Source organism: Sander lucioperca, chromosome 15, assembly GCF_008315115.2.
Source record: "Sander lucioperca isolate FBNREF2018 chromosome 15, SLUC_FBN_1.2, whole genome shotgun sequence".
NCBI classification, from domain to species: Eukaryota; Metazoa; Chordata; class Actinopteri; order Perciformes; family Percidae; genus Sander; species Sander lucioperca.
This window is the reverse complement of record NC_050187.1, coordinates 8,743,116-8,764,891: the sequence shown is the minus strand read 5'-3', so window position 1 is coordinate 8,764,891 and position 21,776 is coordinate 8,743,116. Positions and strand designations below refer to the sequence as shown.

Below are 21,776 nucleotides of genomic sequence, written 5' to 3'. Positions count from 1 at the left end.
GATTGAGAGAGTGCAGAAATGGATGGATAGAAAAAGGAGAGAGAGTTTGTTTGTGTCTGTGTCAGACTCGGGGAGTGTTGCTCTCTGTTCACACAGGCTGACCCAGATGCAGCTGAATTAGACACAGCCCTGTGTCTGGAGGTTTGTGTGTGTGTGTGTGTGTGTGTGTGTGTGTGTGCGTGTGCGTGCGTGCGTGCGTGTTGATGACAGCCTAGGTATAAGAGCTAAAGAGCTAGAGGTAGAGACAGACAAAAAGTGACAGAGTGTTCCAAGCAGAATGTCTCTCTGTTCATGAGGATCACAAGCCAAGAAAGCTTGCACAATCTAAAAATTAAAGGTGCTTTATATAGCACTTCAACTTTACATCATAGGGCTGCTTGATTATGGAAAAAAATCATAATAACAATTATTTCGGTCAATATCGAAATCACGATTATTTAACACAATTTCTAATTGACTTTTGGAAAGATGTTGCATTTATTGAACTTAAAAAAGTTAAACAGTTAAACAAATCAACAGTGAAAACACCTTAAACTGTGAAAATTCCCTTGGTACTCTTGACCTTGAACTCTTTGAATTCCCCTTGAAATAAATAATATAAAAATATATATATTCAAATGTTTAAATAGTACTAAATAATAATTTAAAATTATTTATTTTTTGTAATTGCACATCCCTAGTACATCATTAGGTTATATTAATGTGATGAGTATCCAAAACTGTCAGGTAAACGCTCAGTCAGATCCATCCATCTATCCATCCATCCATGGCTGCTTGTGTTCAGAGTAGACACAAAGCTGCATTTATTTTTTGTGGCACTTTTGGCCAAAACAGCTGAGAAATACATCCAGCTTTTATCCGTCTGCCTAGTGTAACTCAATTTAAGATTGTCTACGGGAACACATAGAAAGAAGGAAATGCAACTTTAAACTTTGTTAAATAAACATGACTGGTCTAACCACATATTGTAATTTACATATTTAAAAAGTTGTTGATTTCACGATGAGCAAAGACATGAGAGACATGAGAATGCACTTATCACTTCCTGTTAACATCCTCAAATGTTAGCCCACACCCATGGGACCTTGCTGCCCTGAGCTGTTCCTATCATACATTCATACATATGCACACAGTACATACATACAGTACATACATACATACATACTATGGTACCTACATATACTATGTATATACCGGTTGACTTCCTGTTTCCTGTTGTAGACAACGGCAGCTGCAGACTGCTTAACGCTTAACGTCCTGCGATTTAAGTCCTCTACAGTGAAATACAGTCACTCTTTGCATCGTCTAGCTGTATATTAACCGGACCTGTCTGGCCGCAGTTTCTCCGTTGTTTGTAAAACTCTCCTCCGCTCCGTTAACCAACGTCTAGCTATTTGTTGTGCTAACGGCTAGTTAGCCTGTCTGCTAGCGGGGAGGTGACGCGGACCCCTTAGGATGTTTGCCTCCTTGGAATTCTTTTCTATATTTTGGCAGTAGTAACGGAGTATCCACAGCTTTCTAACACAAGCAGGAGCATCCGCAAGTGTTGACTTGTGAACTGCAAGTGAAGAGGGATCGGTTTTGGAGAGGGCCTCCGTCAACGTTGCTACTAGCTAAACTAGCAAGCTACACGATGCCCCCCCTCAGCTGTACACCTGGCTGCGACTCGTGCCTCCTGTTCAGCCAGAAGATAGTGCGAAGATAGCACTTCGAAAAGACTTCACCACTCTCATCACCACCCTGATGGGCACAGGAAAACGGATCGTCATTTCTGGGCCTCTACCTACCTACAGAAAGGGTGCTGAAAGATGGTCCAGACTGTTCGGGCTCCACACCTGGCTGAAACCCCACTGCGCTTCCCTGGGCATTCCCTATGTCGACAACTTCAACTTGTTCTGGGAGAGGCCCAGCCTGCTGAAACATGATGGTCTCCACCCAAACCGACATGGAGCCAGGCTGCTATCTGACAACATAACGACCACACTGAAAGTTAAGTATTGACATTCTGTTGAAAATATCACAGATTCATGCCCCCCAGGTATTGATCCTATTGGCACTTTACAAGTGAATGAATCTGAAAATGTTTTCTGCAGGGTAACATGTAATACTAGTACTATTCCAGTTATAATCAACAATAGACCATACAAAGTGTTGAATCCCCTAAGTAATAAGGAGTTGACTGCAAACATAGTCAATTTAGCATCCAGTTCACGTCAGCCACAGGTAACCAAAAAAGGGGCAATACTTAACAACCTAATTGGAATTACAACTACCACTGCAATGATAGAACAGGATAGGAAAATTAGATGCGGTCTACTAAATATCAGATCTCTGTCTTCTAAAGCAATACTAGTAAACAAATTGATATCCGATAATCAAATTGATCTATTCTGTCTAACTGAAACATGGCTGGGCCATGAAGATTATGTCAGTCTAAATGAAGCCACTCCTCCCACTCATATTAATACTCAAATTCCTAGAGGCTCAGGCCGAGGAGGGGGAGTTGCAGCCATATTTGACTCAAACCTGTTAATTAATCCTAAACCTAAATTAAATTATAACTCTTTTGAAAATCTCATTCTTAACCTCTTAAACAGTACAGCCAATTATATTTGTTGTTGTCTACCGAGCACCAGGTCCATATTGTGAATTTTTATCGGAATTCTCAGAGTTTTTATCATGTGTAGTCCTAAAATCAGACAAAGTACTTATTGTAGGTGATTTTAATATCCATGTGGACGTTGACAGCAATAGCCTTAGTACTGCTTTCAACTCACTACTAGATTCAATTGGTTTCAGTCAGAGTGTGCACGAGGCCACGCACTGTTTTAACCACACCCTTGACCTTGTGCTGGCATATGGCATCAAAATTGAAGACGTAATAGTATTCCCGCAAAATCCTTTATTATCAGACCACTTCTTAATAACTTTCGAATTCTTACTACCCGATTATACGAAATTAGATAAAAGCTTCTACGCTAGAAGCCTATCTGACAGTGCTATAGCTAAATTTAAGGAAGATATTCCAACAGCACTAAACTCATTAACGTGCCGTAATATAACAGAGGATCTTTATGTAAACTTTAGTCCCTCTCAAATTGATCATTTCGTAGACGATGCTACGGCCTGCCTACGGACGACTTTAGACTCTGTTGCTCCCCTTAAAAAGAAGACGATGAAGCAAAGGAAACTAGCACCTTGGTATAACTCCCAAACTCGTAAATTAAAGCAAATCTCGCGCAAACTTGAAAGTAAATGGCGTTCCACCAAACTGGAAGAATCTCGTTTAGACTGGCAAGACAGTCTGAAAACCTATAGGAAGACCCTAAGAAAGGCCAGATCAGACTACTATTCATCACTAATAGAAGAAAATAAGAACAACCCAAGGTTTCTTTTCAGCACTGTAGCCAGGCTGACAGATAGCCACAGCTCTATTGAGCCATCTATTCCTATAGCTCTGAGTAGTGATGACTTCATGAGTTTCTTTAACGATAAAATTATAACAATTAGAGATACTATTCATCACCTCTTGCCCCCAACCTCTAATGGGTCACCTTTAACTGACAGACTGCTAGAAAGAACGACTAGACCTGACATATACTTAGATTGCTTTTATCTTTATATTTAATGCTAAAGGTCTCTTCAGCTAAGCCATCTACCTGTCTCTTGGACCCCATCCCAACGAGGCTACTTAAAGAAGCGTTACCCATGGTTAACACTTCATTGCTAGATATGATAAATATGTCTTTATTGACAGGTTATGTACCGCAGTCATTTAAAGTAGCTGTGATAAAACCTCTACTGAAAAAACCCACCCTCGATCCTGAGGTCTTAGCCAACTATAGACCTATATCTAACCTTCCCTTTCTCTCCAAGATCCTTGAGAAAGTAGTCGCTAATCAGTTATGTGATTTTCTACATAGCAATAGCTTATTTGAGGACTTTCAGTCAGGATTTAGAAAGCATGATAGCACAGAGACGGCACTGGTGAAAATTACTAACGATCTTCTAACTGCATCAGACAAAGGACTTGTCTCCGTACTTGTCTTATTAGATCTTAGTGCTGCATTCAATACTATTGACCATACCATCCTCTTACAGAGACTGGAACATTTAGTTGGCATTAAAGGAATCGCACTAAACTGGTTTAAGTCCTACTTCTCTGATCGATCGCAATTTGTTAACGTTAACAATAAACCCTCCAATTACGCTAAAATTAACCATGGCGTTCCTCAAGGCTCAGTGCTTGGACCAATTCTATTCTCCTTATATATGCTTCCTCTAGGCAATATTATTAGGAAACACTCAATTAACTTTCACTGTTATGCGGATGACACCCAATTATATCTGTCAATCAAGCGAGACGAAACCAGCCAGCTAGCTAAACTTCAAGCTATCTTTAAAGATATAAAATCATGGATGGCCTACAATTTCCTGATGTTAAACTCAAACAAAACCGAAGTTATTGTCCTGGGCTCCAAACCCCTATGAACCTCATTAGCCGAAGATATAATTACTCTGGATGGCATTGCCCTGGCCTCAAGTACTACTGTCAGAAATCTAGGAGTTATTTTTGATCAGGATCTATCCTTTAACGCCCATCTAAAACACACCTCTAGAACAGCCTTTTTTCACCTTCGTAACATTGCTAAAATTAGGAACATCCTATCTCAAAACGATGCAGAAAAACTAGTCCATGCATTCGTTACTTCCAGGCTGGACTACTGTAATTCCTTATTATCAGGATGCTCAAATAAGTCCGTTAGGACTCTCCAGCTGATCCAGAATGCTGCAGCGCGTGTTCTGACAAGAACTAAGAAAAGAGATCATATTTCTCCTGTATTAGCTTCTCTCCATTGGCTTCCTGTAAAATCCAGGATTGAATTTAAAATCCTTCTTCTGACCTATAAAGCTCTAAATGGTCAAGCTCCTTCATATCTTGAGGACCTCTTAGTACCTTATTGTCCCACTAGAGCACTACGCTCCCAGAATGCAGAGTTACTTGTGGTTCCTAGAGTCTCTAAAAGTAGAATGGGAGGCAGAGCCTTCAGCTATCAGGCTCCTCTCCTGTGGAACCAGCTCCCAATCTGGGTTCGGGGGGCAGACACCGTCGCTACATTTAAGACTAAACTGAAAACTCTCCTCTTTGATAAAGCTTATAGTTAGGGAGTGAGGAGTTGCAGTGAACGCCTAGACCGGCGGGGCAGGGTGTATAGCTGCAGACACAGCACCCCTGATTTTCTCTGCTTCTCTTTACAGTCATCAGATTTACTTATCGTATAATCAATAATATAGTGCCTCTCCTAGTTATGCTGTTATAATTCTAGACTGCCGAGGAAGTTCCTTCTTATGACACGCTCTTTTCTTTTGTTTCCTTTTATGCACATCCTGTCTCAGAAGTGCTTGTTACTCACCTAGCTCTGGGGAGTTTACTCCCCAGAGTCCTTATGTTTCTTCTTCGCCCAGAACATCGCCTCGGATTAGGGCGACACCAAGACCTGGGTCTTGGGTGCAGCTGTGGCTATGGACCTGCTACACCCTGCTACGCTCTGCGATTCCCTGCAATGCCCGGCTACGTCCTGCTGCGTCCACCGCGTCCACCCATGCTCTGCTGTGCCACGCTACATCCTGTACCGTCATAACCCCAACCGTCAGACACCGCCCACCAAGAGTCTGGGTCTGCCGAGGTTTCTTCCTAAAAGGGAGTTTTTCCTCGCCACTGTCGCAATAGCCACTGCTAATGCTTGCTCTTGGGGGAACTATTGGAATTGTTGGGGCTTTATAGAGTGTGGTCTAGACCTACTCTATCTGTAAAGTGTCTCGAGATAACTCTTGTTATGATTTGATACTATAAATAAAATTGAATTGAATTGAATTGAATTGAAATTGAATTGAATACTATACATACATACATACATACAGTATATACTGTACATACATGCATACAGTACATACATACTGTACATACATACATACATACCGTACATACATACATACATACATACTGTAAATACATACATATTGTAAATACATACATACTACATACATACATACATACATACATACATACTGTACATACTGTAGTGCTATTAGAACGAATTCCGAAAGTCAAATATAATTTGAAAAGTAAAAAAATCAATACTATTCGAATGCTGAAATTACTATTCAAATGTGATTTCTTTTATAAATATGTTGGCTAATGTTAGCTAATCTCCCTCTTCTCACCTTGGCCTACCCGTATGTGAAAATGAAATGCTTTTGTCATGTCACATCTGATGAACAATAAGTAAGCGGGAGTGAGAAACACAAGGCATTGTGAGGTCTTAACATCACGGAGCACGTAACGTTAGTACAGGGGGAGGACAGGCTGCGGCTGGAAATCGGAAGAAGGATGGAATGAATGGTTTTAACATGACTTTAAAATCGACATCCACCGAGCCAAAATGCTTATGTTATTATTAGTTAGCTCTTTCTTGTTTCCTAACTGCGTCGCAGGTTATAGGAGCTTAGGAGCTTCATGGAGACAATGTTAGCTGCCCTACAGCTGTCAGAGTTAGCTTCGACTTCATTTGCTACCATCTAATCTATTCTCAGTAACGTGACAATCAGCAAGAAACAGGTTGCTTTTAAATCACTAAAATAGTAGTGACAGCACCGTTTCGTTTAGTTATCAATGCCATTAGCATCGTGGCTAACACTTTTGTTACTTAGTTTATGACAAATCGTTTTGGCTGTGCTTTCTAACATGATGTCATTGTGCTAACCGAACAACGTTAGCCATTACAACAGAGCTGCTTCAATACACTTGTTAGATAACGTTTCATTACAGAGTTCTCTGTTCATTAATGTGTTTTTTGCTGTGTGCTCGTGGTGGAAAATGATATTAAACAGAGAACAGCTTATAGTGGCATTGACAATGCATAAGCCTGAGTAGTGTAGTACACATTAATAGCAGGCTGCATTTGAGCATTAAATATTCAAATATTATTAGAATATTAAAAAAAATAACAAATGAAATTCGAATAGTATTATAGAGGAAGATTGACAGCTCTAGTACATACATACAGTACATACTGTACATACATACCAACATACATACATACATATTGTACATACAGTACATACATACATACATATTGTACATACATACAAGCATACATATACATACATACATACATACATACATACATGCTTCATTTACAGTAAATCTTCTTTTAGCTGTTATTAAAGGCTTCAAATTTGTTTTGATGAAAATTTCAGTCATTGTTCACAATTAGCCGTCTTATCTGGCACACAATATGTGACAAAATATTCCATGCATGTACCTCCACAGCTGTGTTGGCATTCGATCAAGTTTTAACTAGCTCATTAATGAACCTGTCAATCACACATTAAAAAGGTACTGCCAGGGTGGCGCAGCAGTCCATTTGTGGGAAATTTCAGAATCTACCCATTGGCAACGGTAACAGAAGATGTAGAAGAGTAAAGAAGCTCTTAAGAGTCTGCCTACACAACTAATATGTAGAATATTGTAAATTGAAGATATTGAGTTTTTTGCAATGTAGCTGCTTTGGATGTCTGATGGCTTCCTGGCAATTCATTTTTGCTTTAGTTTAGCTGATGAATGCTTTTCCTATGAAATCTTCTATATACTGTACCTTTTTATCATTCTGTGGTCACTTTAAAACTACTTGACTTGGGAACTACAGGGAGCTGAATTGTTTATTGCAGATGCTAGTGAATTTTTACGCAACAACAATAACAGATACTACTACAGAAAAATGGCATCCCGGGCTAATGGACTACATAAATGCAACGCACGTTAGGGCTGGGTATCGCCAATGATTTCCCAAATCGATTTGATTCTGATTTACATCAGGGTTTTCCCTACCATTATGTGAAATGCGGCAAAACAAAAAAGCGAGTTTTTAGCAAGTTTTGTCTTTACGCTTTTTGAATGTTATTATCTGCTCTAGCTTTTCCAAAGTTTTAGACACAGATATGATGATAATAAAGGTCTAAAATGATGTCAATTTGCATTTTTCTTTTATTGAAAAACATCAAATTGTCATGAGGAAAGACCTCTAAACCCCACCTAAGTCTACGATAAACCCAGGGAAAACACTGCACATGGTACCGATTCGGTTACATTTCCACATGGAGGAGCGGCAGGTTCCTGAGGGCTGTTGGGAGAGTTCATGTCGGCGATCTCTGAAGCACAACTTGTACTATAAGTTGGCAAAGCGGGCAATAAAGTGCGGATCAACGTGATTGTTGGGGGATGTGTGTGACAGGCCTGCAGGGCAGCCTGCATTATCAGAGTGTACTATTGAGTTGATGCTACCTAGCGCGGGGCATTTAGGGACTATTCATCGTGTTACACAGACAGAGAGAGCATTTACATAAGAGAGACTCTGTGAATGGTTGTTTCTCTAGGTATGTGGGTTTATGCACAGGCATTTTCTCACTGTAATATTTTCTTTTTTGAAAGAATTTTGTTTTTGGTTATTTATTTTATAAGAATTCTATACATCATGTTTTAGTGCTCTGCTTCCTCCTTCCTTCCTTCTTTCTGAGGTTTTCCCTATGAGCATTTATGCAAGAGAGAGCCTGAGGATGCTTTGTTCCTCTACTATTGCAGTGAAGTTATGCTGATGCCATTTCAGGTTCTTGCAATAGAGTGCTGAAAGACGATCTGGAAGTTTGATCATTGTCCACTATACAACCCAACACAGAGTTAGACACTACAAATTAACCTTTAATATTGGTTTCTTCTATTTGATGTTGATTTAAAGCAGCCATATTATGCTCATTTTCAGGTTCATAATTGTATTTTAAGGTTGTACCAGAATAGGTTTACATGGTTTAATTTTCAAAAAACACCATATTTTTGTTGTACTGCAGTGCTCTCTCTCACTGCTGCAGATCCTCTTTTCAGCTGGTCTCTGTTTTAGCTACAGAGTGAGACCTCTTTTCTTCTTCTGTACTATCTTTGATTGCACTCGCACATGCCCAGTAGCTCAGATGTAGATCATGTCAGCTAGCTAGCTCCATAGACAGTAAAAGAAAGGCTGTTTATACAACTTTGGTCAGTTACAAGGCAGGATTAGCTGGGAGACTTCTAAATGTGGGCGCACATGGAAGTAGTTCTTTTGTAGATTATGGTGAACTTGTGTGTGTTGTAGCAGTGCTTTGCTATTGAGAACGCAGTTAGCATTAGCGTTAGCATACTAACGCTAACGCTACAAGCTAATGGTTGCGGTTAGCCTGCTCACCCAGAGACTGAAGGCAGGACACATTCAGAAACCGTATCTCACTCTAAACAGCATGGATGGATTTTTTTCAAAGTTTGTATGTGTGTGGACGCACCAGAGACACAAAAGAACACCCCAAATCCCAGAAAAAATGATTTTTTCATAATATGGGCACTTTAAGAAAAGAAAAGTCTGCTGCTGCACTCACTGCTAACCCTTTTGCCTAAAGCCCCAGCTGCCAACAATGCCACAAGAGTTATTAATTATTAGTTTGGACCTTTTTAGAAAAGACCTTGCACAGTTTGTATATATTTATATATAATATTAAGAGTAGAGAGAAAGACAGACATTGAGTGCATTTACATGCACACCATTCTTCCACTATTATTCTGAATATGACAATATTCCGAATACAGCTCATGTCAACAGCATATTCTGTTTAGATATTCCGAATAAGGCCTTTTTCGGAATTTAGCATGTTCCAATGAAGAGATGTCGAATATGCTGCTATTATTCGGGTTTTAGAGGCATTCGTTGGTCATTTACAGTATACAGCGCATTCGGAATATGCATCTCAGTCTGGGTTTTTACTGCAGTTTGCAACAGTTTATGGCCAATTTACGGCCCGTTTACAGCTTACGGTCAGCTCTGTGCTTTGCTATGGTTGTTGTACACAAACCAACCAGCCAACAGTTTGCAGGGCTGTGGTAGAGATGCATGCTTTTTATGGTTTTTGGATATGGGCAAACATCACAACACTGACTTTTTCAACAAGGTGGTTGAAGGAATGAAAGAAAGAAAGAAAAAAACTTTGAAAAAATCCTATTTTGCATGGCCACATGTAAACAGGAATCTTAGTGGAATATTCACTTTCATAAGCAATGTTTACAGGTTAGTGGGAATATTGTCTTTTTCAGAATAAGGGGCAAAAACCGGAATAATGTGTACATGTAAACGTAGTGAGTGAGTGAGAGTGACATCTCTCAATCCTCCCTCCTCTTTCTACACTTGCTCCCTGACTAATCACTACCTTTAGTCCCATCCTCACTTCCTCCACCTCAACACGGACAGGCTCCCCGCTTTGTCTTTTCTCTCCGCCTGCCTGCCTCCCCTGACTCCGTCTCACCCTCTTCATCTCACTTTCTCCCTCACTACATCCCTCCGTTCGCTCTACTCCATCAGGATCTCCCTCCTCCACCTCCCTCCATCACTGCCACCACTGTCCTCGCTTGCTCCCACTTTTCCTCTTCACATCACCCCCCCCCCACACCCCCTCGTTTCTCTCCACTCTTGTCTCTTTTCCTTTTTGTCTGATTTGGCTCAGAGTCCCGAGGCTTCGTCTGCGCAAAGTGCTCCTTCTGTGCTTCTCTGCTCCCCCCCCCCCCCTCCTCCCCCTGCTAGCGTGCGAAGAGGAGGGGACGCACCTACGAGATATTTATATTATGTAATGAGATCATCTGGAGACTAATGCTGCTGTATACCAGATATACTGAGCAGCCATTAGTGGCTTCTCTATAGCATAAGCATTTGTCTGGCTGGTACACCCATATTTTAGGTTTGAGACAGATGGATGATGGAGGGACTTTGGCTTGAGTAGGCTCAATGATATTTAAACCTCCAGATGATCGCAACAGCAACATGTGTTTGCTCATAGAGTTGGGGTAATCCTCCTTCCTATAATGCTTTTGTCCTGGGTCTGGCTTTTATCTTGTGTTTGTTTTAGGAGGTGAGACGTGGATTGATGGATGGATGGATGGATGGATGGATGGATGGATGGACGGATGGATGGATGCAGGGTGCGATTTGTGAAAAAAGCAGAGGGGGGGATGTTTTTTGGAAAAGGAAAAGAAAATCGCAATGCTCAATAATTTCGAATGGCAATACTTCTACAAAGGAAATACTAAATGAAAATCGCAATACGACTCGAAACCCATATATCGTAAAAGAATCCAATCAGGACAAAAGCATATCGTCCCAGCCCTAATGGACAGATGTGCTTAGGGGGACGGTGGTGGAAATAAGGACAGATGGAGGACAAGGGGATATGAGGCGTGGTGTGTACATCTGTGTGTCAGTCCGCAGGGTCGTGGGGGGAAGCAAAGACATGAGGGAATACACACACAAGTGTGTGTTTGTGTGTGTGTCCAAGACTTTGCAAACCTCAGCGTCTGAGGGCAACTATTATCGACATGACAAGAGGTCCTGGTCTCCTATGTGGGAGTCCCTGTGGAAATTGCAGTCAATTAGCACCAAACTCAGAACACATTTCTCCATCAGACGAGGTCACCATTAGCTATGTTTCCATCCACACGTTTTTATGTGAATTGAGTAATATTGAATGAAAAATTCCTGATGGAAACAGTAAAATTTGATTGAATTACATGAATATTGACACAAAGTTTGTACGTTCGATCTCATCGGATTTTCCCTTAATCGGTAAACGTCTTATGTGATAAACGCTGATGGACATGGTGTTTGCCGAATAAATAATGAATGGCGATGACGTTTTAGGGCATTTTATGGTTGCAACCCGCCATAAAACGAAGACAAAGAAGTTGTATTCATTTCCGCCACGTATTTCCGCTTTCTTTGCAGACATGGCGGGTCTCAACAAAGACAGATACAGTAAGTGGGCGAAAGAGAAGATGAGAGACTTTTGAAATTAAATTTAATTTTGAGTTTTAGACTGTTTATCAGACAAAACAAACAATCTGAAAAAAATGTGGAATTTATGACATCTTTTATTAGTTTCTGACATTTTATTGATTAAAACAGGGTTTTTTCACAGTCTGACACTGTCAGCCCCCCACTCAGATCAATTCGAAACATCCCCCCTCCCCTTAGAAAAGAAAGATTAGTAGAAAGAAAGAAAATCGACAGACAGATTGGACCAATACAATTTTTAACTCAAGGTCCACTTATTAGATTTTTTCATCCACATCTCAGGATCTTCCTAAGCAGATGAAGTTGTCAGACAGACATGACAGCTAATTGAATTAAATCTGCTGAGGACAACCGGGAGTTCAATACGTTTAGTCTAAAAAATATCATAAAATAGTGTAGTCCATTATAATTTCTCAGAGCCCAAAGTAATGTCTTATAATAATGTTCAAACAACAGTCCAAACAGTGTAACAGTGAAAACCCTGAGAGAAGACAGTATTACAGATAACGAATGTAATAGTTGCAGTCCTCTTTTTTGTTGCAATTATTCAAATTCTTGCACCCTGCTGCCTCCTCTATATAGGAATCTTACAATGGAGATACAACAGATTTGACAGTGTTCTAAACTAGGGCTGCACGAATAATCTAATCGCAATCGCAATGTCACTGTGTTCGATTACATAACCGCAAAAAAATTGCGATTTAAGTAAACAAAAATGTGTGCTGTGTGTGTGACACTCTAGTCTCTGTGTGCAATGCAGTCTCCACATTGTAACACCATTTATTTTAGCGACAGAACTTAACAACAGATGAAGCCACCATGGTTTAAGACGCTTGGTGTTTTTATTGTTCACTGTTAACTCACTTTACATCGTCTTTGCTGTCTCCTGTTCCTCTCACTTTTCTCTCACACAGCCAGGACTGGACTGGTCATCTGGCATACCGGGCATTTTCCCGGTGGGCCGACGCACTTTTGGGCCGAATCACCGATATAATTTATAGGCCTTTTTTTGTTTTTTTGGCCACGCCGGCCCATAAAGAACTGACAGCGGCCCATTGGTTAATTTTAAGCATGGACGCCTGGCCAATAAATGCTATTGAAGGGCGGGTCTTGGCGTGACCATAGTGGGATTCGTAATATCGCCTCCCGGCCCTAAGACACAAGCTGTAATAGTTATGCTTATGCTGGAAGTTTAGCATCCACGTTGAAATGGACAAACGACCACCAAAGCACAAGGGAGGTGCAGAGAAATTACGAGAGAAAAAGATTAAGAATCTACAGGCAGATGCCTCAAAACATTTCTGACATGTTTGGGGCTGTAGTAGCTGCTTCAACATCAGCATTACCTGAAGTAGAGGAAGGAGGAGAGGTGGCTGGCTATACCAAGCCTCCAGGAAGAGCGCCGAGTCTAAAAGCCACCATGGGCTTAGCGGATAACGGTGGTACTGCACCCCATGGCCCAGAAAGCCTTTTCACATAGACTTTGCATGGCGAAAGAAACGTCTATATTTCAGCGGATAATTTGTTTCTGGGTATATCAACTTACCAGCCCGAACACTGAAAGGGTCCTTGTTTAAAACGTTACGTTTTTAACATTTTTAACATTCACTAGAAGCAAATCCAGAATTATTAAATTTGACATGATGAACGCGCATAGTGGACGCGAGCAGAGCCGCGGGACTGCGCCCGCACGCTCACATGACTGTTCTCCCGAGCTCATGTAGCTAGCTGTAATAATGGATATAGCTAATGGTTGTAATTCACCATGTATTCTATTAATACGTCCATGGTATTATCTTATGAAGTCATGATACATTCCAGGGATGTATGTAGCTGCTGTAAAGCTCTGTTCACGAAACTGCAGGCTAACAGCTAGCTAGCGCTAGTTAGTAGGTAGCTAGCTAGTAGCACAACATAATTATTAAATCTCCTTGGTTGTCTAGCTAAATACATCTATCGTTTATTTAGCTAAGCATGTAAACGATAGGGAACAACGAAAACAATGTTTAACGTTAGTGAATATTTTAGACAATTAAAACGGCGAGTTCATGAGTTCGCCAGTAAGAGACACGACAGAGAAGCTCATGAACACGCATGTTGCTACCGGTTGCTACGACAACGCAAACAAATTGTTGCTAGTGCACATGCCCATCGTGAGCCAACCAGCGTTATGGGCCAACAATGCGGAAGAGCCAAGCTCCATGTTTGCTTTATGCGCTTTTGAGCACTCTCATTGGAACGTACGGGGCTTCCCGCCGAACACTGTATCCAGTTCTCTTAATACATCCATGGGCTATACAGAGAAGCAGAAACAACATCATGACAGGGAAGAAGCCGAGGAGGAGGAGAGTGACCATGACACGGCCATGGGAGCGAGTGAGGAAAAGATGGAAGAGAGAGTAGTTGACGACATGGTAAGGAGTAGGCAAATTAACAGGGACTCTAAGGAAGGGAGGGAGAGAGGTGTGTGTGTGTGTGTGTGTGTGTGTGTGTGTGTGTGTGTGTGTGTGTGTGTGTGTGTGTGTATGTGTGCTTCTTGTCTCATCTGGGGTCTGATAAACAGTAAATTCATCAAATTCAGTCTCCACAATGCTATTTTCCAATGAACTGTAGCTGTCATATTTCCACTAATCATTTCAGTAGCGTTGTTCTTTCATTTCATGGTAGTTGTCTTTGGGTGTTTATGCTTATTTGTTGTGTGTTTCTTATAGCCTACATTATTACAGGCTGAAACAACAACGATAGATGTTCATCATGAGGAACATTTTTCGTGTCACAAAGCTTGAGTTCCACAGCTGAGAATATAGAAAATCATCCAAATTTAAATCTCCCATCAGGTGGCCAGACTTGGGAAATTTCATGAAGTGAAATGTGCCAATAATGATAATTTCTTGCTTTCCAATTACACATTAGAGAGTGAGACATCTGGCTGCACTTCATAACGCCTCTGTAATCACTTCACCTTCTCATCTAATCTGTGGCCCCCAAAAATAGAAGCTTCAGCAGCACAGTATCAGAAAAATGTCAGTGAGTCGGTCAATTGGCAATTAAGTGAACAATAAGCACTAAATGTATAAAATCGTACTGTAAATGCTAGCCTATCCCTTTGGTCGGGTTCATTTTAAGATAACAAAACACAAACATCTAGAGGTAATCAACAACGGCATAAAGCTCTTCAAAAGTCTGAAGCTTGTGTCTAGGGATGTAACGGTATGAAAATTTAACCTCACGGTTATAGTGACCAAAATCACGGTATTTCTAAAAGTGTGTTCAATATGTTCAGAAAGCACTGATAGGCCTACACAAGCTGAAATAGTTTCAAAAAGTGTAACAGTGTTTATTATATTACAAAAATATAGGCAATAGGCTTGTGAAAACTGGCTACTGAAACACTGGCCCACTGTAGGGGGTCCGGTAAGAACTTGAACCAGAGATGTCTGACTTTGAGATCCCCGAAGATTTGAAGTTAACTATGAAGTTGTATTTGACATTACATGTGAAGTTGGATGTGGTTCTGAAATATAAGCAAATAATAATGCACATTAATAAGCATCTGACTTACTATGAACATTATTTACCAAAAACAAAATGTTATAGCGACCAGCATATAACAAGAAACAATACTAAGAATTACATTAATTTCTCATCATTCAATATCATGATACACCAATCCTGCGATACTCAATATATTGCTTGACAATCCTATCATGATACGTCACGATATCGGTCTAACTATGAACATAAAATGCCCGTGAAAAAAGGTTAAATGCAGGTTTTCTCTCTTTATACACATTGAGTCCAAACTGTTAGAAATGGCACAATTCTACAGCACAAGTTTTTCAGCCTGTAAATTAAAATGACAGAACTATAGAGCAACTATGGGTCCAGACTTTGGACTGAAACGTGGCTGGGGCATCTGTTATTTTCCTCAAACTGCTGCCCGCCATCCCGTTGAAAACCTCTTCCTCTTTGGCTAATGAACTTATGTTCAAGTTTTTCTTGTTCATGTGTTGAGCGCCACCTCGAGGAGCCATGAAGTAGCAACGCTGGGAGCAGGGAAATCTTTTTAGAGCGCCTTATTTTATTAATTAAAATATCGGCATTTGGCGCCAGCGTATCGATTCTCGTATCACACAAAGAAGGACAACAATATATTGCCGTATATATTGTCCCACCCCTACACTACATAACCCACTGACTGATAACCCAGTCGTTATGAATATCCCTGCTGGAGTGATAAGCTTGTACTGTTTAAATTATATTTACAGTATAAGAATGCTGCTCATTGAGTGAATGTCACAAGTTGGGAGAAAATCAAATATCACGATATTTTTTACCAAATACAGCAATATTGTAGGGTTACATCACTTTACTGTAATGCAGCCTTTAAAACCAGGAAAAGAGAACACTTGTGTCATATCCCGATGTTACGATAGCCAAAAACTAAGATGATATCTAGTCTCATATCACGATATCAATATAATATTGATATATTGCCCAGCCCTATTCACAACTCACAGCGCATCAGTTGCCCTCTGCCTACTGTAGCTAACAGGAAATTGTAGAAAAAGTGGATATCTGTTGAGTAATTCAAGCAACAGAAAGCAGCAGAGTCACAGCCAATTCCCGGGGATTATTAGTTACAGATGTTGAGCTACAAGAAGGCATGTCGTTGTTTCGTTCTTTACACTGAGTGGTTGTAAATGTGTGCAGTGACACAAAAAGAAGTACAGCAAAAATGTCTGTAACCCTAATGGGATCAATTTGTCTTATATCTTTGACAGCCTGTTCACTGATGAGTTTACAGGTTCAGTACTGTACTACATATTATTGGCACTCAATCGTATTTGTTTACATCTATTTTTTTAAGTGTCTATGGTGTTCTTTAGTCAATATTGGTCATACTGTAGGCTACTTACATTTTAAATTCCATGTTTTACTATATAATTTCACGTTAGTTATATTGCCTATACCTTTTCTGTATATTTTCCTAACATCCATCACAGTAGAGCCGCGAATTAAGGCTTATCTTGTTGATTTAGGGATGTAAAAATGTAACAAAAGGAACAAAGAACAATTACAAAATTCATAAATATACCCATGACAGTGTTTCTCTAACCGACGTTTTGCCTCCAAACTGCCTGTTGTTCCTGCTTGCCACAAACTTCGCATGTACGCTGTGTTCTAAACAAAATAAATGTAGGCTAAATGTATGTTGGTTGACAATAAAAGACGTCTAAATTGCCCCTCACCTGCTTTCTGTGCAACGGACTTGAGCACTACGACGAGCCCCAGCAGTACCCCCGCTAAGCACATCTGGATGGCCAACAACTCCTTTCGCTTTCTCCGCCTGCCTTTGCTCCTCCGTCGGTTCAGCATCACTCCTCCTCCGACGGCCGACTCCGGCATCCCTTCAACCACCACGCGGGCCATGGCGCTCTTCTGTCGGCGAGCGTTCCGGTGGAACCACCGGTGGTGGTGCAAAGGTACGAGAAACTGAAGCGAGGAGGAAGAGACAGAAATATGTGCTGTATGGGCACTGAAGTTACTCGACGAGAGAAGATATGAATTGCTTGCTTGTCGATGGATTTGTAAAGTAAACCAGAGGGTAACAACTGAAACGTCCGGGCTCATATTTCAAAATAAAACCCCGTTTGTGACCAATAGCTATAACGTTATCTAACAAAAATGATTTTACGATCATTATTTATCTCGAAGGTATTTTTGTCCAAGATAGGCTACTCAACAGTCTATAGCCTACATAGTAAAACAATATAAAGTATAATGGAAATGGCTGGATAGTTTTAAATGGAAAGCTGCATTTGATATCTTAGACATCTTGACAGGTAACGTTAGCTAGTTTACCTTAGACGGCAGCTGGATTCTCGCAAGGTCACGCGAGAAGCCCATCTGCAACAAAAAACAGTGGTCCCACAAAAACAATAGGCCTAACGTTACTAGATAATAATGAAGACCAAAATTAATCACAGTTATCAAGACTAATTATTATTTTGGCAATTACTTTTTTTAATTATGTGATTCTAATACAGTTGACATCGTTTTGATTCCTAAATAATTAGTTGAGAAATAAAGGACAAAATAAAGACATCAACTGCAGGTGGAACCTCAATTGTATAAAGCATGAAGATATTTTAGGTAGAATCAGAGTAATGTAAATACCATCATCAATGTTTGGCAACCGTGAAAAGTCCTGAAATTCTATATAAGGCATGTAGCCTACGTTTTAAAATGCTAATACCAAACTTAAAAGGTTGTATAAACTATACGCTTTTATTTTGAAATTCCCATTTCCTGTTACTAGCTAACTCTAAAGATTTGACGCAGCTTGAAAGTGGTTGGCCTCCATAGACTGTATATAAGAATGGACCAACAGATCCCGTTGCTCTGGACGGAGACCAGTGAAGGCCTTTAGAAGCACTTTTCCGGTGAGCGCTGAGCGTTACTGCGCAGCCTCCAACTGAGAGAAACAACGTAAATGTGACGTGAGCAACGTGTCTGAAAGTTGGAAGTCTTCTGGTAGCTGTGCCAAGAGAAATCTCAATAATTCCCAATCTTGCAGAGAAGGAGAGCGTAGGTATATGTAAGGAGATAACATGGACACAAGGACATGGACACAAGGCTAATTATTGCTAACTAAAATGCTAGTTAACATTAGTAATTAAACTTAAACAGCTAATGTAAGTCCAAACTGCCTGCAAGCTTCTCCTGTACTATACGGTAATTCCTCTACTATGCGACAGTAAGTCGCGTGGTTATGACACAATCGTTAGCCTATTTTTACAAAAACGTATACTACAGAGCCATAACGTGAGGTACAAGGTAATGGAGCCTTTTATACATTGTTGTGTTTCTTTAGAAATAAACAATGGACAAATAAAGTCTTTAAACGCTTCAGATGTAAAGTTATTCGCTGTCAAAGTGACGTCAAAATGAATGGCAGTCAATGGGATGCTAACGGGGGTGATCGCTTTGTAGCATCAAAATGGCGCCATAGGAGATCCGAGCTCTGAAGCGAAGCTTACCCCCTTGTTGGCCTCTCCACAGTTCTCCTTTTTCGTGTTTGGAGCCAGATGGCGGGTTTGGGGTTCCGTTTGTGCCAAAATTAAGTCGACATGCTAACTGTCTGTCTATGTGTCGTCGTACATGTGTCCATGTGTCTATGTGTCTATGTGTCTGCTTACGGTCTATGTCTAGTTAGCAAGTCGACTTAATTTTGGCACAAACGGAACCCCATAGTCGGGATCCTGGGTAAACGATCCGGTACAGGAGTGTGGCATGTCGCGGTTATGCTGCTTCGGAGCTGGAGATGTAACAGAGAGCGAGAGAGTGAGAGAGAGAGAGAGAGAGAGAAGGGGGGGGGGGAGAAAGACTGTGTGTGTGTGTGTGTGTGTGTGTGTGTGTGTGTGTGTGTGTGTGTGTGTGTGTGTGTGTGTGTGTGAGAAAGTGTGAAAGTGTGAAAGCATGCGTCAGTGAAGTAGGCCTACACTGAATTGAACTGAATTGCTTATATAATAAATTGTGTAGATTAAATGTGTTACTGTATGTTATGGTATGATAGCCTATTCAGTTTTTTAAATGCTGTGGCCCAAGAGGTGGACTGGTCGTTTACCAGTCGGAAGGTTGGTGGTTCAATCCCTGGCCCCTGCAATCTACATATTGAAGTGTCCTTGGGCAAGACGCCGAACCCCAAAAAGCTGAATAGGTGTGTGATGTTCTCGTTTGGTGTTGTTGTGAAATGACCAGACGTTGGTTGAGTATAGGGCTGAAACGATTCCTTGAGTAACTCAAATAATTTAATTACTAAAAATCCTCGATGCAAAATGATTTGCCTCAAAGCTTCGTTTAATTAATGTTACCAACGTTGCTCACGGTGTTTCCGCACGGAGGATTATTACATTCGCACACTGGGCCTGACGCTGCTGGTGACACATGCCATGAAGACTGATTACAAAATAAAGAAAGAGCGTAAGGGGCTAAGAGAAGAGACAGGATGATGTCATCGGTGTGGGACACTGAGCTCCTCACTAATCTGTCTGTACTTTTTCAGTGTTGCAGCATGTTGTGTGTCGCCTGTGATTCTGTGCCATGTGTTGTCTCTGATGTGGGTACTAACCTTTTGCAGGATTGGGTCTTTTAGTGTTTCATCTTTTATCTCAGTGAGAGTCATAGCTTTGGGTGTGGCATACTCAGCCACAAAGTTGACATACTGCTACTTTCACCACTCTTGTGCTTTCACTTCCCGTCTGCATCGGGATGGGGTGACGGGAGATGTAGGCAGCAGGGTTGTCTGCGCCTTTCCTGTATTTTACCCTGAAGTTGTATGGCTGTAGTCTCAGTCCCCATTTCTCGATCCCTGCAGGTGGTTTTGAATGCGGGTTGTTCCATATGACCTCTAGGGCTTTGTGGTCAGTGACTGAGGATGTGGTCAGGATGAAAGGGTTGCCATACAGGTACAGGTGGAAAGGTTCACAACTCCACACAATGGCCAATGCTTCTTTTTCAGTTTGTGAGTAGCGTCTTTCTACGTTGCTGAGAGCACGGCTGTCGTATGCTATGGTGTGCCTCTCTCCTTTTCCATTCTTTTGGTAGAGAATGGCACCTAGGCCGACTGGACTAGCATCTACCACAAGCTCTGTGTCTTTGGCTGGATCAAAGTATGACATTACCGTGTTGCTGGTCAGGCTGTCTTTGATCGTCTGTAGCGCTCTGGCGTGCTCAGGGCTCCAGTGCCACGGTGTGTCTTTTCTGGTCAGCTCACGTAGTGGTGCAGAGATGGAAGCAAAGTATTTGATAAAGCAAGCACAGTAGTTCGCCATGCCAAGCAGACTCCTGACTTCAGTCGGGTCTTGTGGATCACTCGCCTGCTGAATGGCAGCAATTTTTTTGGGGTCAGCTGAGATTCCACCAGCTGAGAAAAGGAACCCAAAGAATTAGAGTTTAGCTTTGTTGAACTCGCATTTCTTTCTATTGAGTGTGAGCCCTCTGTCTTTCAGTCTCTGGAACACAGCTCTGAGGCTGTCGTCATGGTCTTTCTGTGTTCTACCATACACAATGATGTCATCACTCAGATTTTTCACCCCTTTGATGCCTTGCAGAGTCTGGCAGATTGCATTCTGGAACACCTCCGCCGCTGAAGATATCCCAAAATTCAGCCGCTTGTAGCATCTCAAACCAAGGTGTGTGGTGAATGTTGTGATGTACCTGCTGTCTTGGTGGAGTTCTAGCTGATGGTAACCGGTAGTCAGGTCGAGCTTGAAGAAGACTGTAGCTCCATTCAACTCGTGGATTACGTCGTCCATGGTGGGAGTGATGTGGCGTTCACGTTGAATGGTAGTGTTGGCCTGTCTCATGTCGATACAGACTCGAACCTTGTCCAAATCCTCCAGCTTGGGTGGCGTCACAGTGGGGGAGACCCATGGCGTAGGGCCTGTTACTGTCTCAATGACGTCATCATCCTCAAGCCGTTTCAGCTCCTCTTCGACCTGTCGGATGTGAAAAGGCACTCGCCTATGTGGCTGATAGGTTGGCTGGATGTCAGTGTTAATATGAAGCTTTACTTGAAAGTCTTTCAGCATGCCAATGCCTTCAAACAGCTCTGGGTGTTTCTGTACTAGCTCATCTGCTACTGTTTGGCTGGTTGGAGCAGACACAGTGTTGATGATCTTGATGAGGCCTAGCTCTTCAGCTGTGTTGTAGCCTAGCAGAGAGCAGCTATCACCCTTCATTACATAGAATTTGGCCATGGTTTTTCTATTGTCTGTCTCTGTGCTACATGTGAATGCACCAGTTATGGGCAGTGGATTAGTGTTGCCATATGGAAATATCTTTATACCAGCT

At 41.3% G+C, this 21,776-nt stretch overlaps 1 protein-coding gene across 1 annotated transcript in view; it reads right to left on the bottom strand.

Annotated features, from left to right (window-relative positions):
• LOC116047871 (sodium/potassium/calcium exchanger 3-like) overlaps window positions 1-17,530 on the bottom strand; it is a 135,765-nt gene extending 118,235 nt beyond the window's left edge. Inside the window, exon 1 of the mRNA XM_031296896.2 lies at window positions 17,171-17,530. Within this exon, the coding sequence (XP_031152756.1) occupies window positions 17,171-17,351 (181 nt within the window). The 5' untranslated portion in view covers window positions 17,352-17,530. The remainder of the gene's footprint in view (window positions 1-17,170) is intronic.
• Between the last annotated feature and the right edge of the window lie 4,246 nt (window positions 17,531-21,776).